The following is a 24,439-nucleotide window of genomic DNA, read 5'->3' as shown; positions in this document are numbered from 1 at the left end:
TAAGGTGGAATGGATTAAGAACAGATCTAGCAGCCCACTGAGGAATAGAGAGGTGGAAGGGACTTAAGGCAGCAGTTCCAGAGAAGAAGACTGAGGTGATTGAAGACTGTTACCTATGATTGGATACAGGGTCAAAAGGCCAGGTACTGAAGTGTTTGAGAGGGTGTGCATGCTGGAGAGTTTGTTTTATTTCTGAATTTGGAGTCAACACTGAGCAAAGTACTATCTGGTAAGATTTTTTTTAAATAAAAAATGTACATCAGGCTGAAATGGGACAGAAATTCCAAAAGGTAAATTATGGTAAGAGATTCTTGGTTTTTTCATATTTCTCAATGTAAAAAGCATTGATATTTTGTTTGGATAGATGAAATCTCCTTTCTTAACTAAGCCATTCATACCAGGTGACTTCCAAACATTTCTGAAGAGGTCATCACTGGTTTATAAATTTTGCATGAGTTGCTTATAACCTGAGTTTCAGATAAATCTTTTCCCTTAACTTCTCACATTTGCTTTCTTTCCCCAGTTTTGAATGGTTCTAGCAAGCTTTTGAGAGATAAAGAATCTGTCCAGAAACACAAAGGAAAAGAGGCCACGCCAGGGAAGGAGAAGAACAGTGACCAAAAGGTTGAGTGCAAGAAAGAGCCGTGTTCAACAGGCACTGCTGCTAATTCTTCTTCACAAATAGGCAGCTCAACAAAAGGTTCTGCTGCTAACGGCTCAGCTGTTATGAAACCATCTCAGGAGCACCGAACACCACAGGTACAAAATGACTGCCCAGCATGTTGAACCGAAATGTTAGCTCCCCACCACAGAAGTGCTGCTTATTTTTCAAAAACTTGAAATGGGCAGTCACTCCCATTGATCAAAAAGTGATAACTGTTAGTTGCATTTCTGCCAATTTCAAAGTTCTTGGTTATAGTGTCTTAAGTGCTCTGTTTATTTGTGGTTTCCAGGCTGCAGATTGGATGGTTATTTAATCATCATTCCTAAAGGAGAAGCAAATTTGACAAAAACTAGGTCCCATTGCAATATACTGGCACCATGTATAACAGGTATATCACATTTGCAGGCACATGCCTGCTATAAATGGTGGAGACTGTACTTAAATCTAACCTTTTAAGAAACCAGAAATATTAAAATGTGAATATACCTGATGTAACTTAAAATACATTTATAACAATACGTTTGAGATTTTGCTCTGATAGGGTTCACAGATCGGCCAGTTTTACTGCTGGTGACCTTGTGATGCTTGTTCCTGGCACTGCAATTTGGCATGGATCTTCTTTAACATGGATTGAAAGCAGCTGCCTCTTCCAGTGTTTAGGTAGAAACTGTGTTGGCAGACTCTTAGGGCATTTTATCTACTGGTCGGCCTCAGGCAGGGAACAGTGTGTTCTCTTAACAGGATGAATGAGACAGATTTCACTAATTTCTTTGCCCACCTGATGGGAAAATTGTCGAGGTCTTCTGAGCATCCATCGCCTAATGACAACAAAATTGACAATGGAAATGTTGCTAGGTCAGTGCTCCTATATCATGACCAATGGCCAACCTTTCCTTTGGACAATCTGTTTGCACTGTGCAATTTTTTTCCTTTCTTTCTATGCTAATAAATGTACAGATGCAGTGTCTCAAATCTGACTGCCAAAAACTGGTGCTGTCTGAAAACCTGACATTTTTTTGAAGCTGCCTTGCATGAATTTTTATTATTATTAGAAGAGTAAAATAACTTGCCAGCTTGTTGGCTAGATACTGTGTTGGTGTGCCGATTAACTATTAGCTTCGCACACCTGTCTTTTCCCACGCTCTGAGTGGTCCAAGTGACCCTTGACCAGACCCGACCCACCCTGAACTGCCTGACGTTAAAAACAGACAAGATCTGAAATCCGGCCTGGACTCTGTCCTGTGGTTGACAGTTTTGAGACATTGTACCTGTATTACATTTGCTAAATAACAAACATATCCCTGACAACATGTCCTTTGTCCCTGAATCTTTCTTCTCCATAAGGACCTATATTGCTTATTGCTAATTTAATGTTTGATTAGATCTCCAGTGTACATCCTGGCTGTTTCACCACATAGCCTGGGATCCAGTTTTAAAATTTACAGATGTCCCTATCTCATTACTAGTTTTCTTTATTGTTCTTTCTGCATCTGTGAATGCAATGAAAATTGGAGCATTGTGGCTTGGGAAATTGGTATAGTGGGTTCCAGCATCCATTGATAACTTGCAATTTCCTGTTTAAACCTGAGTATTCTTGATTGCTGTAGTAGGGTTAATTATTCTCCATGAAATGGCTCCACATTTTCTAGGGTCACTGTTTAACTAGCCATGAAGATCATTGAGTTCTCAATGTTAAATATATGTTTTATACAATGCATTCTCAGTTTGTGAATAGCTAATTAATCCATTGTTTGATTACGTCCATGCTTATTTCTTACACTGAATGTACTATCCTCGTATAGGTGCTTCAGTCGGTGATTTAATATGTGAGCAGTATGTGGACAAATGTTATTGGTCCACAAGTACTGTGCTCATCTGCCAAATGATAGTGAGGAGCACCTTCTGGAACTAGTTTTGTAACCACATTTAAGCCATAATCACAGCAAGAATGACACTGCTAAATGATTAACTTTGTGTCTGCAAAATTACTATAGCACTGATGGACAAACATTCCTTTCATTTTGGAAAATGTACCTATACCAGCTATTGCCATTGTTGTATGCAGCATGAAGTCTCTAGTTGTGTGGCTGGGAGCAACTAATTGCATCATAGTTCCTATATTGAAATCTTGGTAAAACATTGGAGAGATGTTTGTTGGATTCGTTATTTTCCACTCTGCTGCCAGCCGCAGACAGGTTCAGTTGCAATAACAAGCAAAAAATGCTACGAATACACAAAAGCCAGTATTTTAATAAGCAAATGATGAGTAAATGTTTTGGAAACACCTTGATTCTATCACTCTTTTAATTCATGGTTTTGACAACACTTCTATCAAGCATGCATTCTCATAATGAAAGATAATGAATGAACTGGGGCAAAAGCAATTTGTTCCAGGTATTGACTGATAAGGGGGTAGGTATCAAATTACAGTCAGTCTGACTGTGTTTGGAACAAATATTTCCACTTCACACTACTCACATAATATATTTGATTGATTCTATGTTTTGTACAATTGAGGTCAACTATGTTTTGATGAGGTAGGAACAATACAAATATTTGTAAAAACATTTTTGCCTGGCAGTTGGAGATGAAGTCCACTTTGTCATCTCCTTTTCCCTCCCTTCTCCTCCTCATAATTTCTTTCCCCTTCCTCAAAATTCTTTCCATTCCTAGAATTTCAAACGCATTGAAGAAACAATTGTGCTCAACTAGCTGCAGTGGAAAATTGAAGGCAGAATATTTTGATTTAATATCCCATTCTCTACAGGACCTTTTTATAATGTGTTAATGAACAACAGGTTTGGTTTGAAAATCTGGAAGAGAAATGTGTTGCAGCTGTGTGATGGTACAAGAACCTTGCTTACTGCCGAGTATTTTGCAGAACTGGTTTTGTAACCTTGAGCATTGTTGACAGAGGCAAATAGTTAATCAGGCTTTTCATTGCCCTTATAAATGAGAATTGGGGCAGACTAGGGTTTATCACATTTAGGCTTTTTCTAAAAATGTAAATGTAACATGAGATATTTCAAGGAAAAATTGCAGAATAACTTTGAATCCTTTGCCATATGTTGTTTTAAAAATACAGTTAAGATTTTTGGAAACGATAGGCCTGCCAGATGTGTGTTGAATATTCAGGACTCGGAACTGTTATGGAATAGTCTAGGTTTCAAAAGTGAAGCAAACAGAAAATAATCTGAAGGTGAGCTGTGGATGACAAACCATGCCTGGAGTGCTGTACTGTTTCCCTGAGCTGGATTGCATTCTGTTTGAGTTTGTTTACTTTGCAGACTTGCCTTTGGCAGCACTTATACCTTTGGAAGCAGCTCTTTCTAGTAACTGTGCACTTAGGCATCCTTCTGGGACCTGTGTTCAGTGCAGAGCAGACTGATGGGTAGAAAGTGGTTGTAAAAGTAATCAGCTTAGGCAGTCACCATTCAGCTGTTCATGGATTTAGGACTACAGCATTAAATCGGATGAAGTTGGTACCAGTTTGGGAGTGCCACTCAGACAAGTCTCACAAGTGCAAAGGATTGCAGTAGAGTAGACGAAGCGTTCCTCTGCAGTCTATCAGTGCACTTCTAATATTGCTGTCCAGTATATATTTCCCTCTTAGCCCCTCGCCTTCCTCTAATTTCCAAGAGGTCTTGGGTAGATTTGTACAGGCACTACATTACATGCATGACTGCCTTAAAGTTGGCATAAAGTAATCTCCATATCCCTGAATCATTTCATTGCTGAATTTGCCCTCCAACATAACTGGTACAGATTCTCCAATAAGTGCAACTGGATTTGTAATTTATATCAGCTGTATCAGGAGTTCAGTAATGACTGAATACAATCACAGTGAAGAAATAACTTGCATTTATATAGCACCTTCCACAACCTCTCATTCCATTCTTTACAACAAGTGAAGTACTTTTGAAGGTTTGTCACAGTTGTAACATGGGAAACATGGCAGCCAATTCATGCGCAGCAGATTCCCACAACTAGATAATCTGCTTAACTGAAGGATAAATATTGGCCAGGACATGGGGAAAGCTCCCTGATTCTTTGAATAGTACCATGAGATCATTTGCTCCCAATTGTGGGGGGCTGATGGGGTTTGTGTTTAATATCTCATTTGAAATTTGGCATTTCTGAAAGTGCAGTGCCCACTTAGTAATGCAGGTAGAATAAACACATTTCAGACTATTTGCTTTTAAAAAAAAAACTTCCCAATTATCATGGCTTAAATAAACTTGCACCGAAAAATATAAGAGCCTCTGGTCAATACATTATTGTCACAAACCCTACATGCCTTAGTGGCCTGCTGGATGAATAGGCCACCCACTATTATCTGAAAATAGTCTCTCGTGAAAGTGCTTGAAAGGGCTGCCATGGTGCTTTTGGTTGTGCTGTTGTCATGCAGCAAACAAAGGTACAAAGCAAGCTCTATTTTATAGAAACATCTGTAGCAATATGTTAGTGGATGTTTAGTATAGTGAATTGTCCCAATAAAGGCTGCCAATTGTGCAGAGGTTGTTAGCAAGCCTGTTGAAGAATGTAGTAGCTTGTTTCTTCACCATCCATTCTTCTTTGCAGAACAGTGCTATAGTTAACCGCAACCTGTTTTGAGTGGAACTGTGATTTATATTGATTTGGTTAGCAGGCAGTGAGCTGTACCTACCCTGACAAAAGGATCAAGACACAATTTAGTCTCAGGATTATGTTTTAAGTTTCCTCGATGGTACCATATTACTGTGGGTGCCATGTTGCTATTAAACTGATTTGGTCTGCGCAGCCATTGACACCAGAGTAGAATGTTGCAAACTTTAAAGCTGCTACACTTCAATTTATACAAAATCTCAAGCTCCTGTTTTCCTCCACTCTTCATAAAATATTGATAGCTGCGATCCCTCTTTCCTCTCCTCCCCAAAGCTGTTGGTGGATGCACCTGTATGATGCTGAGCCATGCAAATTTACAAGAATATTGGATTTGACTGCGTATGGCATGATCCGAGTTAGTTGACCAAGGCATTAGGAAGTGAAGTGGAGAGATGAAAACAGCTGACTTCCATGTCCCTGAGCTGGGGAGAGAAAAATGTTATTTTGAGTTCCTGTTCCACAATGCAAGTTCACACAAGAACAGCATTCCCTCGGAAAGCTGAGGAAGGAAAATTGATGGTTTTGAACTTGTCTTATGATTAGGAAGAAGAGAGGTTTTCTTAACCTTGGTGACCATGGGTTTTGGTGGGTGTGGGGGGTGGTACCTCGCAGGGAGCCTAAAATCAAGCTCAAACTTACATTCATTATGTGGTTCCTTTTTAAATAGCAATAGGCCTGAATTTTACGTTTCACGGTTGGCGCACGAAAATTCCACGAAGTAACCTGGATGTGTGCCCCGAGGTCATTGCGCATGTGTGCAATATTGAGGCCCGCAGACACATGCAGGAGTGGTAGCTGCGCCTGCTGACAATTAAAGGGCCAGTTAAGGCAAATTAAAAGCCTATTGACCAAGATTTTATGTTGCCCTTGTTAAACGGGCAAAAAGGCCAGGTGGGCTTTACATTTTTATCAATTTGTTATCCAAGGGGAGGATTAAAGGCCCCAGGAACACAAGCACTTTCATTCTATTTGATTTTGCTGCTGCCAAATTTGAGTTTTGCCAGATTGCTTTTTGATTGCCCTAGCTTTCTAAGCTGGTTTGGTGCCTAATCAGTGCCAAAGTTCTAACAAAATAGATCAATCTGTACAAACCATGGGGATGTTGAAATTTACAAAAGATATTGGCCTTAAAAATCCATGGCCATTTGGCATATTGCCATTGTAGTTATATTGGGAGGGTGGGGTGGGTTGACCTGAGGGTAGGGGCTCTCTGAACATTGGACTCCCCTTGACCCAGGCATTCATCATGACCCAGCATACAGACACTGTGGCTTTGCCATCGGCCATGTCCCAACTGACCTAGCAGGAGAAATGGAATATGACCAGATCCCTGCTTAATAAAGGACCATTTTTAAAAATTGATTCCCCCTACAAAAAGGAACAACTACATTTGTTTACAGCCCCAGCAGCCCATCCCTCATTCGCCCTGCATCAACAACCACTAGCCCTAGCTGCGACAGCTCAGCCTGGCAGTCCAGAGCTGCTACAATAGCATGTAGACCAGGTGCAGCCTTGGTGGCATAGGTGTTTACCACATTGGAGCATTCTGCTCTCTGGAGTTCAGAAGATTATAGCTTCAAGTCCCATTCCAGAGGGTTGAGCACGTGGGCTTACAGTCCCAGCTGAGTCCTGAGAGTGTGCTGCACTGTCAGTGCTGCTAGTGTTCAAGTGAGATGTTAATCTGAGACCTGTCTGCCCTCTCAGGTGTATGTAAAAGATCCAACATTGTTGTCTCTGGGAGCTGGCTGTGCACAAATTGGCTGGCTGGCACATTTTCCACATTATAGTAGTGACCACACAGCACTCTTGGGATGTCCTGAAGTCATGAAAGGTGTTTGAAAAATGCTTATTCATTATCTTTTCTTTCTTCACTGATGTAAGTAGATGAAAGGACACCCCTCTGCAACTCTTTCCTCCCTCCCCCCACCCACAACTTCGTCATTTACTACAAAGTTTAGCTGGATCAGTGGCAGATGCTGGGCAGGACCTGTAGATTTTCAAGGCATATTTCAGAGCAAATACATTGTCAGTGAAGGTTTTAGTCAGGATCAGTTCATAGCCAAAAAGCCGCAGTATTAACACCAAATTTGTTTCCATGTTGTGTGACCCATCTGTTTTTCCACTGGAAATTTAATTGATGTTACCAGAGTCCTGGGGGATACCATTGGACCTAGTACCCGACTAATTCCCACCCCCGCCTGCACTGTCAGGCCAATTGGAAGACACGTTTCACACTGGGCAGGCCTTAATTGGACATCCAACGTGAAATCGCATTGAGAATGTGATCCCACCCGGGACCAAATTCTACATCTGCTTCCGGACCCGCTGACTTCACGCGCACGCCAACCGTGAAATTCAGGCCATAATTAAAATCACTTTCAGGCACATTTTTCCAGACCTACAGTTTGCACATTGGTTAATTATTTTACTGATTGTGCAGGCTTATTGGCTCCCTCTGCTGGCAGCGATTGGCGTTTCACAAGCTCTGTTAGGTAATGTAGACACATTTCTGTCAGGATAGATGATGGATTGCATGCATATAAGTCTTGATCAGTCTTCAAGTGCTCATGAACTAGAGTCCACGACTGGTCCCGACAGTGCAGCAACACCAGCAGAGAGTGAGCTGTAAGTTGGGTTATACTTTTAGAAGTACAGTGGTGGGTTTGTGCGCCTTCCCCTATAATTCTGAATCTGGACTGGGCGTTTAGGGAGAGTTCTGTAATTTAGGTAATGGGGCCGCTCAATTCATGCTGTTCTGACAGCTTTTAATGATGTGGTTATGCTGACAGCTTCAGCCTTCTTGCAATTGCCTCAAGATTTTCGTATAAAGAGTTTGAAGCCTCATAGCGTACGATCAGTATACAGCCAGCTTTCTAAGCAATCCTGTTTGCAGCTTTCCCCCTCCTGCTTGAACTATTCTTAACTCTGGTCGATATAACACTGGTAGCCAAAACTTGGTCACTGCTTCCAGCTCTGCTGCTCCAACTCACTATAGGACTGAAGGTGGTTGTGGGAACTCCATTGTGATGCCTCCTGTTGTTAATCATTGCAAGCAATTGAGGGCTGGAGAGCTTTTGATTTAAGCTATCCATGTAGCCACTTAATATGCATGTGTATGACATGTTGGTGAATGTGTAGTTAAAATATTTTGGTACTTCCCTCTTCTCTACACCCTCCCCTTCCTCAGTCTACCCTTGTGACCATAAGCTTCAGTACAGGTGCAGGGTATCTTTTAGATGGTTAATGCCATGTTTTTGGCCACTGTTGTCTGTTCTTTAAAAAGCAATTCTTGCTAGCTCTTCCTTTGCTAATTTTCCTCTCCTTAAAGATATTGTCTCCTTGCAGGGGTGTGTTTTCACAGTCATCTGCAGTAATGCTCCAAGACTGAGTAAAGCCACCCCATAATCTCCAGAAAAGCCACTAGGCAGTATTGAGGAATGGGAGCTTGGGCCATATCCACCCCCTGTGCTCTCATGCTCTCAATTAATCAATATCTCTCTCTCTCTCTCTCTCTCCCCCTCCCTCTCTCTCTCCCCCTCCCTCTCTCTCTCCCCCTCCCTCTCTCTCTCTCACTCTCTTTTCTTGCACTCTCTCTTTTCTCTTTTTCTCGATCTCTCTTTTCTCTCGCGCGCGCGCTCTCCTTTTCTCTCGCGCGCTCTCCTTTTCTCTCGCGCGCGCGCTCTCCTTTTCTCTCGCGCGCGCGCTCTCCTTTTCTCTCGCGCGCGCGCTCTCCTTTTCTCTCGCGCGCGCGCTCTCCATGTCTCTCGCGCGCGCGCTCTCCTTTTCTCTCGCGCGCGCGCTCTCCTTTTCTCTCGCGCGCGCGCTCTCCTTTTCTCTCGCGCGCGCGCTCTCCTTTTCTCGCGCGCGCTCTCCTTTTCTCTCTCGCGCGCGCTCTCCTTTTCTCTCGCGCGCGCGCTCTCCTTTTCTCTCGCGCGCGCGCTCTCCTTTTCTCTCGCGCGCGCGCTCTCCTTTTCTCTCGCGCGCGCGCTCTCCTTTTCTCTCGCGCGCGCGCTCTCCTTTTCTCTCGCGCGCGCGCTCTCCTTTTCTCTCGCGCGCGCGCTCTCCTTTTCTCTCGCGCGCGCGCTCTCCTTTTCTCTCTCGCGCGCGCGCTCTCATTTGTGCCCGCGCGCGCGCGCTCTCATTTGTGCCCGCGCGCGCGCGCTCTCATTTGTGCCCGCGCGCGCGCGCTCTCATTTGTGCCCGCGCGCGCGCGCTCTCATTTGCGCCCTCGCGCGCGCGCGCTCTCCTTTGCGCCCTCGCGCGCGCGCGCTCTCCTTTGCGCCCTCGCGCGCGCGCGCTCTCCTTTGCGCCCTCGCGCGCGCGCGCTCTCCTTTGCGCCCTAGCGCGCGCGCTCTCTCCTTTGCGTCCTCGTGCGCGCTCTTTTTTCTCTCGCGCTCTCTCCTTTTCTCTTTCTTTTGCTCCCTCTCCTTTTCTCGCTCTCTCCTTTTCTCGCTCAAACTCTCTCCTTTTCTCGCTCGCTCTCCTTTTCTCGCTCGCTCTCCTTTTCTCGCTCGCTCTCCTTTTCTCGCTCGCTCTCCTTTTCTCGCTCGCTCTCCTTTTCTCGCTCGCTCTCTCCTTTTCTCGCTCGCTCTCTCCTTTTCTCGCTCTCGCTCGCTCTCTCCTTTTCTCGCTCTCGCTCGCTCTCTCCTTTTCTCGCTCTCGCTCGCTCTCTCCTTTTCTCGCTCTCGCTCGCGCTCTCCTTTTCTCGCGCTCTCCTTTTCTCGCGCTCTCCTTTTCTCGCGCTCTCCTTTTCTCGCGCTCTCCTTTTCTCGCGCTCTCCTTTTCTCGCGCTCTCCTTTTCTCGCGCTCTCCTTTTCTCGCGCGCTCTCTCCTTTGCTCGCGCGCTCTCTCCTTTGCTCGCTCGCGCTCTCCTTTGCTCGCGCGCGCTCTCCTTTGCTCGCGCGCTCTCTCCTTTGCTCGCGCGCTCTCTCCTTTGCTCGCGCGCTCTCTCCTTTGCTCGCGCGCTCTCTCCTTTGCTCGCTCGCTCTCTCCTTTGCTCGCTCGCTCTCTCCTTTGCTCGCTCGCTCTCTCCTTTGCTCGCTCGCTCTCCTTTGCTCGCTCGCTCTCCTTTGCTCGCTCGCTCTCTCCTTTGCTCGCTCGCTCTCTCCTTTGCTCGCTCGCTCTCTCCTTTGCTCGCTCGCTCTCTCCTTTGCTCGCTCGCTCGCTCTCCTTTGCGCTCGCTCGCTCTCCTTTGCGCTCGCTCGCTCTCTCCTTTGCGCTCGCTCGCTCTCTCCTTTGCGCTCGCTCGCTCTCTCCTTTGCGCTCGCTCGCTCTCTCCTTTGCGCTCGCTCGCTCTCTCCTTTGCGCTCGCTCGCTCTCTCCTTTGCGCTCGCTCGCTCTCTCCTTTGCGCTCGCTCGCTCTCTCCTTTGCGCTCGCTCGCTCTCTCCTTTGCGCTCGCTCGCTCTCTCCTTTGCGCTCGCTCGCTCTCTCCTTTGCGCTCGCTCGCTCTCTCCTTTGCGCTCGCTCGCTCTCTCCTTTGCGCTCGCTCGCTCTCTCCTTTGCGCTCGCTCGCTCTCTCCTTTGCGCTCGCTCGCTCTCTCCTTTGCGCTCGCTCGCTCTCTCCTTTGCGCTCGCTCGCTCTCTCCTTTGCGCTCGCTCGCTCTCTCCTTTGCGCTCGCTCGCTCTCTCCTTTGCGCTCGCTCGCTCTCTCCTTTGCGCTCGCTCGCTCTCTCCTTTGCGCTCGCTCGCTCTCTCCTTTGCGCTCGCTCGCTCTCTCCTTTGCGCTCGCTCGCTCTCTCCTTTGCGCTCGCTCGCTCTCTCCTTTGCGCTCGCTCGCTCTCTCCTTTGCGCTCGCTCGCTCTCTCCTTTGCGCTCGCTCGCTCTCTCCTTTGCGCTCGCTCGCTCTCTCCTTTGCGCTCGCTCGCTCTCTCCTTTGCGCTCGCTCGCTCTCTCCTTTGCGCTCGCTCGCTCTCTCCTTTGCGCTCGCTCGCTCTCTCCTTTGCGCTCGCTCGCTCTCTCCTTTGCGCTCGCTCGCTCTCTCCTTTGCGCTCGCTCGCTCTCTCCTTTGCGCTCGCTCGCTCTCTCCTTTGCGCTCGCTCGCTCTCTCCTTTGCGCTCGCTCGCTCTCTCCTTTGCGCTCGCTCGCTCTCTCCTTTGCGCTCGCTCGCTCTCTCCTTTGCGCTCGCTCGCTCTCTCCTTTGCGCTCGCTCGCTCTCTCCTTTGCGCTCGCTCGCTCTCTCCTTTGCGCTCGCGCGCTCTCTCCTTTGCGCTCGCGCGCTCTCTCCTTTGCGCTCGCGCGCTCTCTCCTTTGCTCGCGCGCTCTCTCCTTTGCTCGCGCGCTCTCTCCTTTGCTCGCGCGCTCTCTCCTTTGCTCGCGCGCTCTCTCCTTTGCTCGCGCGCTCTCTCCTTTGCTCGCGCGCTCTCTCCTTTGCTCGCGCGCTCTCTCCTTTGCTCGCGCGCTCTCTCCTTTGCTCGCTCTCGCTCTCCTTTGCTCGCTCTCGCTCTCCTTTGCTCGCTCTCGCTCTCCTTTGCTCGCTCGCGCTCTCCTTTGCTCGCTCGCGCTCTCCTTTGCTCGCTCGCGCTCTCCTTTGCTCGCTCGCGCTCTCCTTTGCTCGCTCGCGCTCTCCTTTGCTCGCTCGCGCTCTCCTTTGCTCGCTCGCGCTCTCCTTTGCTCGCTCTCGCTCTCCTGCTCGGTCGCTCTCCTCGCGCGGTCGCTCTCCTCGCGCGGTCGCTCTCCTCGCGCGGTCGCTCGCTTGCTCTCCTTTGCCATCTCCCGCGCTCGCTCGCTCTCCTTTGCCATCTCCCTCCCGCGCTCGCTCGCTCTCCTTTGCCATCTCCCTCCCGCGCTCGCTCGCTCTCCTTTGCCATCTCCCTCCCGCGCTCGCTCGCTCTCCTTTGCCATCTCCCTCCCGCGCTCGCTCGCTCTCCTTTGCCATCTCCCTCCCGCGCTCGCTCGCTCTCCTTTGCCATCTCCCTCCCGCGCTCGCTCGCTCTCCTTTGCCATCTCCCTCCCGCGCTCGCTCGCTCTCCTTTGCCATCTCCCTCCCGCGCTCGCTCGCTCTCCTTTGCCATCTCCCTCCCGCGCTCGCTCGCTCTCCTTTGCCATCTCCCTCCCGCGCTCGCTCGCTCTCCTTTGCCATCTCCCTCCCGCGCTCGCTCCCTTTCCCCACATCGCTCCTTTTTCTCCCCCCTCCTCTTGCTCCTTCTCACCCCTTGCTCCTTTTTCTTCCCTCACACTCAAATGGTTGGATTTTCATTAAATTTACGCTTAAGCATAAATTTACTCTTTACATTTCTATTGTAAGGGGTGGCAGAATTGCATGGTCATGGAAAGCAAAAATTGGTATGTGCGATACACATGGCTAGTTGCATTTATTTCCCAAATGTTTGTTACATTTATAGAGTGAGACTGGTAAGATACAAGGAATTGGATGCACACTTGGGTTGGGATGGGAATGTATGTGTTAATCATGGAAAGATGAACTTGTACTTCAAAAAAAAAACTTTTCATGGTGAGTATGATAGATGTTATATGAACAAAAACAAAATGTATCTCTTTCTTTCTCTTCTAGTAACTACAGTATATCTTCCTTGAGAAGGTTGTGGGTTTAAATTCCTCTCCAGGACATGTGCACAAAGTCTAGGCTTATGCTGCTGGATAGTACTGCGGAAGTGCAGTAACATCCAATGGGCTGTGCTTCAGATGAGGATCAGCCTGCTGTCGAACATGAAACGTCCAATGGCAATGGTCAAAGACGAGCAGGGAGTTCTTATATCCTGACCAACATTCTTTCCTCAGCCAATGCACCACCAGAATTAGATTCGCTCTTTATGGACATTGCTATGTACAAATTGGCTATGGTGTTTTTCTTCATAGCGGTGACTATACTTGCAATATCCCAAGGAAATGATCAGGCATTATGTAAAATGCATGTTTGGTTTGGTTATTTCTAATGTAAACAGTTGGTTGCTGTGAGCCAGGTTTTTGCATCATTGAGGGATGACTATGTTAATCACTTTTGTTCTGTTGCAGGTTTCAAAGGGGGTGAATGGTGTTGCCCAAACTCCATCGTTAGGCGCAGCTGCATCGAGTGCCAAAAAGAATAGGGAGGTCAGACTTTCACCGTCCAAAACTGTGAAGTACACTGCAACGGTGACAAAAGGAAATGTTACATACACCAAAGCCAAGAAAGAACCGGTCAAGGAAACCAAACTGAACCATGTCAATTCCAGTGTAGCTGTTAACCATACAATCTCAGGGAAAACCGAAAGCAGCAATGCAAAATCAAGAAAACAGGTGCTATCCAATGGAACGTCCCATTCAAATGGTGCTGCCCTTAGCTGTGTCAAACTAAATGGAAAGATGAATGGGAAAGCATCCACTAAAGTTGAAGTCAGAGAAGTTAAAGAAGGACTGCGGACCTCCAAGAGAAGGCATGAGGAGGTCAACCATATAGTGAAACCACAGTCACCTTCAAAGAGAGTGAAAGCTAATTTGTGTACAGCAGGAGCGAAAGATAATAAAGCAAATACAAAAGAAAAATCTCTACCTAATGGACGAATAAAGTGTGAAACACCAGTAAAAAACAGTGAAAGACAGAGGCTTAGAAAGGCATCCTTAGGTAAGAACACCCCAAGCAAACAAGCACAGAGCAAATTGGAAAGTGCCTCCAGCGAAAATAGTTCTACCTCAGCTACAGAGTCCTCGCACAAGCTACAAGACTCTTCAGTAAAACAGGAGAAAGGCAACAAGGTTGGCATGGCACTGGTTGGAGAAATTCCTGTTCTCAGGCCTACCCAGAAGGAGTTTCATGACCCATTAGTTTATGTGGAATCTGTCAGAACTCAGACGGAGAAGTATGGCATGTGTCGGGTGATCCCTCCCTCTGACTGGAGGCCCGAGTGCAAATTAAATGATGAAATGCGGTTTGTGACTCAGATTCAACATGTGCATAAACTGGGTAGACGCTGGGGACCCAATGTACAACGACTAGCTTGTATCAAGAAACACCTTAGATCTCAGGGCATTACTATAGATGAGCCCCCACTCATAGGTAAGCCATCTATTATTGTACATTATGCACATCACAACATTTTATATGTAATTATGTACTTTGTGTACATGTGCTATATATTGGCTTGGATTTTCTGCTTGTAGCAACGGCAAAACTTTCAGCATGGCTGTCATTGTTTTGTGAAACTGAAGTAACTTGTGTTTAATTGGAATATGTGGGCACCATAAAAATCTAGAAATTTCCATCAGTGATTCCCTGCTGTGCCACAGGGTGTACTGATGAAATCCCTGCAGAGAGCAATCTTTAGATATTGCAGATCTGCTGAGAACTTCTGCTTTTATGTTGTAATATCACAGCTAAAAACCCTCAAAAGAAAGTTACACCATTTAATGATTGTCAACAGTGTACAAAACCAAAGCTACCACTAAACAATCTCTCTGACCCTTGGAAAACAATTTTTACATTTGCGTAATGGCAAATGCTTTCATTATAATTCCATTTTAATTTTAAGTGTTTTTTGATATTTCATGTGTATACCCCAGTTTTTATTTCACACTATGTAAAATTTATTAAATGTGTAGGATTATCAGTGCATTTTACTTGCTGCTTTGCTGTTTGTGAGAAACCTTCAATATGATTGGCTGCTTCTTCTGATTGATGACATCAGTGCTGCTAGATGCCTGGAAATGCCCTTGACTCAGCGCCAGATTCAAATTAACATCAGGAAAGTTGAAGCCTACAGCACAGATTGCTAGATACTTGTGGGCAGCTTTCCTCGAGGCCAGCGACGAGTACTGTAGCTTCACTGCTGACTGCAAAATCTGGACCATAATATTATAAAGCAGGCTCAGTATATTAAGATTCACTTTTTGTTGTTCCTTGGTCCCATTATATTTAGTTAAAGCTAAATTGCTTCTAAACTGGTGAAGTGATGTAGAAAAATAGATTAACGTTAGATTCTACAGCAAACTTGCACAATTGTAGATGTCTCACTCAAAAGAATTCTGACTTGAAGTAAGAACACTAAATAATTCTTGGATTTCACGCCTGAGGATCAAGCACAAAACCCATGCGTTTAAGCAGAAAATCTAAATCAGAACTTTCCTTTGGATAGTTAATGAATTTATAGAATGAGATCATTAGACAATTATTTCTGACCACCCATAATGTTTTGGATTATAAAAGCAAAATACTGCGGATGCTGGAAATCTAGAACAAAAACAAAAATACCCGGAAAAACTCAGCAGTTCTGAGAGCATCCGTGGAGAGGATTACAGCTGACGTTTTGGATTATGTTGCCTGAATTGGATTTTAACATTATTTTTGTAAAGTTCGATTCATTTTTTTCTTTCAACAGTTAGTCCTGAAGCATGAGAACCAAGCTGATTGCCACAGGGATTTATAGTGATATTTAGCAAACAACAGTTAGGGTGTTTGTGTAGACCCTCAAATATATCAGGCCATTTCGAATGTAGCATTTTTTTTGCAATACCTGAGGCCAGGTGTTGTCCTATTCCATTCACAGCTGGGCACTTAGCAGGGGTAGGCACCTGGAAACGTGCTTATGCATCAAAGGGTAGCACATTTGCTTGGGCCTAACAATCAATCACAATGACTCAAGACAGGCCCAAGTACTTGCTAGTGCACAATCTCTCTTTTGCTTACTTACCCTTATGTGCAGTCTTTCTGTTGACACTGGTGCATTGTGGCCTAGCAAGAAGTCTGGACAAACTAGCTTTGAATACCTTGGCGAGAAAAGTGAACTTGCATAGAACTTTACAGCACGGAAATGGGGCAACCAGTCCAATTGGTCGATGCTGGTGTTTATGTTCCACATGAGCCACCTCCTACCAAACTTCATATCACCCTATGAACCTATCCTTGTATTCCTTTTTCCCTCATTTACTTACCTAGCTCCCTTTCAATGCATCTATGTATTTCACCTCATCCACCTCACATATAGCAAATTCCACATTCTCACCACTGTCGGCACCCACACTTTATTTTTGACACCTTTCCTAAAGTAAGATGCCCAAAACTGAAAACATGCCAGGAGCAACATCAGGTGCTGAGGTGCCAACCTAATGACACAATAATGGAATAATGACACAGTCATGGAAAACAGCACCATGCGATAGACAGAGCTAAGTGTTCCTAAAACCAAAGGATCAGATCAAAGATCATGATTTGCCAAATCCAGTTGTTAATGATGATGGATAGCTAAGCAACTAATGAAGGGAGGAGGAGGAGGCTTCACAAACATTCCCACCCTCAACAATGGAGGAGCCCAGCAAATAAGTGCAAAAGACAAGGATGAAATATTTGCAACCACCTTCAGCCAGAAGAATCAAGTGGATAATCCATCTTGGCCTCCTCCTGAGATCCTCAGCATTGCAGGTGCCAGTCTTCAGCCAATTTGATTCACTCCACATGACATCAAGAAATGGCTGAAAGCACTGGATAAAGCAAAAAGCTATGGACCCGGACAACAACCTGACTATAGTCCTGAAGGCTTGTGGCCCTAGCCAAACTGTTCCAGTACAGCTACAACACTGGCATCCACCTGACAATGTGGAAAACTGCTCCGTCCACATACCTTGTCCACAAAGAGTAGAACAAATTCAAGCCAATCAGTGCTCCATCAATTTACTCTTGATTATCAGCAAAGTGATGGAAGGTGACATCGACAGTGCTATCGAGTGGCAATTACACAGCAATAACTTGTTCACTGATGCTCAGTTTGGGTTCTGCCAAGGCCAAGTCCAGACAATAGTAAAGCCTTGATCCAAATATGGACTGAACAGTCCATGAATTCCACAGGTGAGGTAAGAGTGACTGCCCTTAATATCAAGGCAGTATTTGAGTGACTGTGACATCAAGGAGCCCTGGCAAAATTGAAGTCAATAGGAATTGGTGTGATGTGGGAGGAGCGGAGCTCTCCACTGGGTGGAGTCATACCTAACTCTTACGTTAAAGGGGGCATGGAAAAACATTGGCAGGTAAAATAAAGGAAAATCCAAAGTTATTTTACAAATACGTTGAGAGTAAGAGGATAATTAGGGAAAGAGTAGGGTCCATTAAGGACTATAGTGGTAATGTGTGTATGGAGCCGGAAGACATAGGTAGGGTTCTAACTGAATACTTTGTGTCGGTGCTCACAAGTGAGAGGGACAACGTGAGTATGGAAATCACGCAGAAGGACTGTGATATAATTGAAGAAATTAGCATGGAAAGGGAGGAGGTTCTAAGTGGTCTGGCAGGCTTAAAAGTAGATAAATCTCCAGGCCCAGATGAAATGTAACCCAGGCTGTTGAGTGTGAGGAGATAGCAGGAGTGCTGGTAATAATTTTCAATACCTCTCTGGCCACAGGAGAGGTGCCAGAGGGCTGGAGGACAGCCAATGTGGTACCGTTATTCAAGAAGGGAGGAAGGGATAAACCAGGGAACTACAGGCCAGCCTGTCTAATCTCAGTGGTGGGGAAACTATTGGAAACAAATTCTGAGGGACAGAATTAATCTACACTTGGAGAGGCAGGGATTAATCAAGCATAGTCAGCATGGTTTTGTTAAGGGGAGGTCATGCCTGACCAATTTGATTGAATTTTTCGAGGAGGTGACCAGGTGCGTAGATGAGGGCAATGCATTTGACGTATTTTATTTGGACTTCAGCAAGGCTTTTGATAAGGTCCCGCATGGGAGACTGATGACGAAGGTAAAAGCCCATGGGATCCAAGGCAATTTGGCAAATTGGATCCAGAATTGGCTGAGTGACAAGAAGCATAGGGTGATGGTCGAGGGGTGTTTTTGTGACTGGATGTGTGTGTTGTATATAAACGATTTAGACTTGAATGTAGGAAGGTTGATCAGTAAGTTCGCGGATGACATGAAAATTGGTGGGTTGGTAAATAGGAGGATAGCGTTAGATTGCAGGAAGATATAGACGGGCTGATCAGTGGCAAATGGAATTTAATCCGGATAAGTGAGAGGTGATGCACTTGGGCAGGACAAGCAAGGCATGGGAATACACACTGAATGGTAGGACCCTGGGAAGTACCGAGGATCAAAGGCACCTTGGTGTACATGTCCACCGGTCCCTTAAGATAGCGGGACAGGTTAAGAAGGCATATGGGACACTTGCCTTTATTAGCTGAGACATAGAATATAAGATTGTGCTGCAACTGTATAAAATGCTGGTTAGGCCACAGCTAGAGTATTGTGTGCAGTTCTGGAATCTGCATTATAGGAAGGATGTAATTGCACTAGAGAGAGCACAGAGGAGATTTACCAGGATGTTGCCTGGGCTGGAGAGTTTTAGTAATGAGGAGAGATTGGATAGACTAGGGCTATTTTCCCTGGAGCAGAGGAGATTGAGGGGGGACATGATTGAGGTGTATAAAATTATGAGGGACATAAATAGGGTAGACAGGAAGGAACTTTTCCCCTTGGTGGAGGGATCAATAGCCAGGGGGCACAGATTTAAGGTAAGGGGCAAGAGGTTTAGAGGGGCTGCGAGGAAGAATTTTTTTACCTAGAGGGTGGTGGGAATCTGGAATTTTACTGCCTGAAAGGGTGGTAGACGCAGAAATCCTCATAACATTTAAGAAGTATTTGGATGTGCACTTATGATGCCATGGCATACAAGGCTATGGGCCTAGTGCTGGAAAATAGGATTAGAATAGTTAGGTGGTAGTTTGACTGATGCAGACTCGATGGGCCAAAGGGCCTTTTTTCTGTGCTGTAGACCTCTATGACTGACTCTAACATGAAGGAAGATGCCTGTGTTCTTTGGAGGTAATAATTCAGCCCCGGAGTTCCTCAAGGTAGAATCCTAGGCCCAGCCGTTTTCAGCTACTTCATCAATGGTCAGAAATGGGGATGTTAATGATGTCTACAGTGTTCAGTAATGTTCACAACTCCTTAAATAATAAGGCACTGCATGCCCACAGGTGTCAAAACCTGTACAGTATTCAGGCTTGGGCTGAAAAGTGGCAAGTAACTTTTGCATCACACAAGTGCCATGCAATGATTATCTCCAACATGAAAGAACCTAACCACCTCTACATGACATTCAACAGCATAACCATCACTGAATTCTCCCCCTACCATTAACTTCCTGGGGGAGGTGCGGGGGAGGGTGGTGGGGCTTACCATTGACCAGAAACTGTACTGGACCAGCCATGTAAATACTGTGGCTACAAGAGCAGGTCAGAGGCTGTGAATTCTGCAGTAAGTAACTCACCTCTTGACCACCAAAGCATGTCCACCAGCTACAAGGCACAAATCAGGAGTGTGATGGAATACTCTCCACTTCGATGAGTGCAGCTGAAGAGCACCAAAGAATCTCGACCCTATCCAGGACAAAGCAGCCTGCTTGATTGACACCCCATCCACCAGCGCACTGTGGCAATAGTGTGTACCAGATGCACTGAAGCAACTTGCCAAGCCTCCTTCGAAAGTACCTTTCAAACCCGTGACCTCTACATCTTGAGCAAGGGTAGCAGAAGCAAGGGAACGCCACCACCTGCAAGTTTCTCTCCGAGCCACACAACATCCTGACTTGGAGCTACATTGCTGTTCCTTCACTGTTGCTGAAAATCCTGGAACGCCCTCCCTAGCAGCACCGTGGGTGTACTTTCACCACGTGCACTGCAGTGATTCAAGAATGAGACGCACTTGCCAGTGACACGCAAATCCCATTAATGAATTTTAAAAAGATGTCTCCTAACTAATGACTTGTAGAGGCTTGCCATTGACTTTCTTACTTTTATACTCTCTGTGCCCCCTTGTGAAAACAGAGATCCAGTATAGCTTTTTCAGTTCCCAAGTAGTCCTCCTTTTGTATATCCGAACTCCTAAGCTTCTCCTTCTATTCACCTTTGTAAGACATTAGTATATGGCATTTATGAACTTAATCTTTCCAAAACTGTTTGCCTTTCATTTATCTGAATTAAATTTCACCTGGCATTTAGCTGTTTAACCCACCTAACCTGTTGATCCAGTTTGGAAATTGTTTACAGTCGCCTTCACAGTTAACTGCACAGTGTACTTGTGGATTGTCAGCACATTTTGATATTGTGTAGGGTGCATAAGAATGGCTGAAAGATTGTGGTCAAAACCTCTCCTATTTCCTTGCTGACAGAATAGAGTATTGGAGGACCCATTGCCTGTCGTAACAGATTTTTACTATTTTACCTTTGTTACCCAATCTAATTCCTGCATTTCATTCTCTTATGTGTGCATACATACCCAGGTAGGCATATCTCTTTTTCTACATAGAGCTCGCTCTCTCTCTCTGCAGCTCGCGCTCGCTCTCTCTCTCTGCAGCTCGCGCTCGCTCTCTCTCTCTGCAGCTCGCGCTCGCTCTCTCTCTGCAGCTCGCGCTCGCTCTCTCTCTGCAGCTCGCGCTCGCTCTCTCTCTGCAGCTCGCGCTCGCTCTCTCTCTGCAGCTCGCGCTCGCTCTCTCTCTGCAGCTCGCGCTCGCTCTCTCTCTGCAGCTCGCGCTCGCTCTCTCTCTGCAGCTCGCGCTCGCTCTCTCTCTGCAGCTCGCGCTCGCTCTCTCTCTGCAGCTCGCGCTCGCTCTCTCTCTGCAGCTCGCGCTCGCTCTCTCTCTGCAGCTCGCGCTCGCTCTCTCTCTGCAGCTCGCTCTCTCTCTGCAGCTCGCTCTCTCTCTGCAGCTCGCTCTCTCTCTGCAGCTCGCTCTCTCTCTGCAGCTCGCTCTCTCTCTGCAGCTCGCTCTCTCTCTGCAGCTCGCTCTCTCTCTGCAGCTCGCTCTCTCTCTGCAGCTCGCGCTCGCTCTCTCTCTGCAGCTCGCGCTCGCTCTCTCTCTGCAGCTCGCGCTCGCTCTCTCTCTGCAGCTCGCGCTCGCTCTCTCTCTGCAGCTCGCGCTCGCTCTCTCTCTGCAGCTCGCGCTCGCTCTCTCTCTGCAGCTCGCGCTCGCGCTCTCTCTGCAGCTCGCGCTCGCGCTCTCTCTGCAGCTCGCGCTCGCGCTCTCTCTGCAGCTCGCGCTCGCGCTCTCTCTGCAGCTCGCGCTCGCGCTCTCTCTGCAGCTCGCGCTCGCGCTCTCTCTGCAGCTCGCGCTCTCTCTGCAGCTCGCGCTCGCTCTGCAGCTCGCGCTCGCTCTGCAGCTCGCGCTCGCTCTGCAGCTCGCGCTCGCTCTGCAGCTCGCGCTCTCTCTGCAGCTCGCGCTCTCTCTGCAGCTCGCGCTCTCTCTGCAGCTCGCGCTCTCTCTGCAGCTCGCGCTCTCTCTGCAGCTCGCGCTCTCTCTGCAGCTCGCGCTCTCTCTGCAGCTCGCGCTCTCTCTGCAGCTCGCGCTCTCTCTGCAGCTCGCGCTCTCTCTGCAGCTCGCGCTCTCTCTGCAGCTCGCGCTCTCTCTGCAGCTCGCGCTCTCTCTGCAGCTCGCGCTCTCTCTGCAGCTCGCGCTCGCTCGCTCTCTCTGCAGCTCGCGCTCGCTCGCTCTCTCTGCAGCTCGCGCTCGCTCGCTCTCTCTGCAGCTCGCGCTCGCTCGCTCTCTCTGCAGCTCGCGCTCGCTCGCTCTCTCTGCAGCTCGCGCTCGCTCGCTCTCTCTGCAGCTCGCGCTCGCTCGCTCTCTCTGCAGCTCGCGCTCGCTCGCTCTCTCTGCAGCTCGCGCTCGCTCGCTCTCTCTGCAGCTCGCGCTCGCTCGCTCTCTCTGCAGCTCGCGCTCGCTCGCTCTCTCTGCAGCTCGCGCTCGCTCGCTCTCTCTGCAGCTCGCGCTCGCTCGCTCTCTCTGCAGCTCGCGCTCGCTCGCTCTCTCTGCAGCTCGCACTCGCTCTTTCTTTCTGCAGCTCTCCTGCCCTATCCTGACCCTCTTGCCTCTCCCGCCCTCCATGTATATATTTATGTTTATATAGCAGCTTCCTAACCATACTATTTAACACTGTGCCATAATTTAACTAACAACTGTTTTCAGGCACCTATGGCAAATGCAGATACACATCAGCATTTCTTTCGATGTATTAGAGAACTCTGTTTAGTTTGTCAGACAAGGTTTGCTTTTTATAAATCAGTATTTGTTGTTAATTAACCCATGTCTTTTCAGGGGAATATTAACTTTATCTCGTATTAAGGCTGTGAGACATTTACTGGCTTCTGATATTTAAGGCTATATGTGTCTGATTTATCCCTCTGTCCCCTTTGAACAGAAATATTATTGTGCCAAAAGACTAGAGAGTTGCCAGTTTCCATATCTAAGAATCTTTGAAAGATTGTGATTAGATTCTGGTATTTCCCCTCTGACACCATTGAGCATTGTAAAACAAATGCCATCAGGGCCCATTGCCTGTTCCAGCAAATTTTCAGTTCCTACTCCCTTATCAATCGTTATCCAATCTAATCTCCCTCTTTTATCCTTTCACTCCAGCTGCCGTGATGAAAACTGGCAAACTACTAATTTAATATCTATCCCCAATCCTTCTAAGATTACCTTTTCCCCATCTAATTGGTGCTGCTTTTTCTTGAACATGTCTGTTTTACTTTTTGTGCCAGTCTTTCTTCATGCCTCTTTAATCTTTCTACCTTTTTAAATCCACTCTACATTTTCTATATTTGATTTGATTTACAATTGTATCATTTGAGTACTAGATTTGCCATTTGACTCTTAATCTTATTTTAATTTCTCTACTTTCCAAGGAATTGTAGTTTCTGTTCCACCAGCTTTTGGGAAATATGTCTAATCTAATCGTCTCCCATTGGTGAATGAGACAGGTGTTAATTTTTTTTCTTTACAGTTTCTGGAGTGATTCTCCTTTTACTGAAACTCTTTTAGTCAATTGTCTAGCTTTTGCATGTTTTCTCCCTCAAATTAAAAAAAAAACCTGGAGACCCCACGAAGGAATCTACAAGTGACTAGGCATGCTAACCATCTGAGCTTCATCTGGATATTTAATGTCTTGTAGATTAAAAAGGGATGTTGATCCTGGCCCTTCTCCCAGTGATAAAGCAATTCTGGTTTCTTGCTGCAATATCTAAAAACACTCATCAGTTTCCACATGTAGCTGATGACACTCAGCTCTACCTCACCACCACTTCTCTTGAACCCTCCACTGCCTCTAAATTCTAAAACTGAAGCCTTCAAAACTGGAGCCAATGGAATTGAGGAAATCTCTCCACTGTTTGAAGTCATACCTAGCACAAAGCAAGAAGGTTGTGGTTGTTGGGAGGTCCGTCATCTCAGTCCTAGGACATTGCTGCAGAAGTCCCTCAGGGTAGGGTCCTATGCCGAACCATCTTCAGCTGCTTCATCAATGACCTTCCTTCCATCATAAATTAGAAGTAAGGACGTCTGCTGATGATTGCACAATATTCAGCACCATTTGTGACTTCTCAGATACTGAAGCAATCTGTGTCCATATGCAGCAAGACTTGGACAATATTCAGGCTTGGGCTGAGAAGTGGCAAGTAACATTTGTGCCACACGAGTGCCAGGCAATGACCATCTCCATCCAACAAGAGAGAATTTAACCATCTCCCTTTAACATTCAGTGGCATTACCCTCTCTGAAACCCCCCGCTATCAACATCCTGGGGGGTCACCATTGACCGGAAACTGAACTGGATTAGCCATATAAGTAGTGTGGCTACCAGAGCTGGTCACATGCTTTGAGTTCTGCAGACAGTGACTCCTCACCTGACTCCCCAAACCCTGTTTGCCATAAATAAGGCAAAAGGCAGGAGTGTGATGGAATTCTCGCCATTTGCCTGGACGAGTGTGGTTCCAACTGCACTCGAAGCTCAACACCATCCAGGACAAACCACCAGCAGCTTGACTGACATCTCATCCACCATCTCGAACATTCACTCACTCCACCACCACCGCACAGTTGCAGCAGTGTGTACTATCTACAAGATGCAGTGCAATGACTCAACACGGCTTCTTCGACAGCACCTTCCAAACCCGTGACCTCTACCAGCTAGATGGGCAAGGGCAGATGGTGAAGGGGACCGCCACTTGTAAGTTCCCCATCCAAGTCACACACCATCCTGACTTGGAGCTATATTGCCATTCCTTCACTGTCGCCTCCAGCCCCATAATCCTATAAGATATGTGCTACTCCAATTCTGGCCTCTTGAGCATCCCGAATTTTAATTGCTCCACCATTGGTGGCCGTGCCTTCAGCTGTCAAGGTCCTAAGCACTGGAATTCTCTTCCTAAGCTTTTCCAT

General features: G+C 46.8%; 1 protein-coding gene across 5 annotated transcripts in view; it reads left to right on the top strand.

The window, feature by feature from the left end:
- The window catches only part of jarid2b (jumonji, AT rich interactive domain 2b), a 414,508-nt gene that overhangs the window by 318,096 nt on the left and 71,973 nt on the right, over positions 1 to 24,439 (top strand). For all 5 annotated transcript variants that reach the window (XM_041183795.1, XM_041183794.1, XM_041183797.1 and 2 more), the window contains 2 exons: positions 524 to 759; positions 13,281 to 14,301. In XM_041183795.1, coding sequence (XP_041039729.1) covers positions 524 to 759; positions 13,281 to 14,301 — 1,257 coding nt within the window. The remainder of the gene's footprint in view (positions 1 to 523; positions 760 to 13,280; positions 14,302 to 24,439) is intronic.

This window comes from Carcharodon carcharias, chromosome 3 (assembly GCF_017639515.1).
Source record: "Carcharodon carcharias isolate sCarCar2 chromosome 3, sCarCar2.pri, whole genome shotgun sequence".
Classification (NCBI taxonomy): domain Eukaryota; kingdom Metazoa; phylum Chordata; class Chondrichthyes; order Lamniformes; family Lamnidae; genus Carcharodon; species Carcharodon carcharias.
Note: the sequence above shows the minus strand (reverse complement) of the source record. Positions and strands in the feature narration are given on the sequence as shown.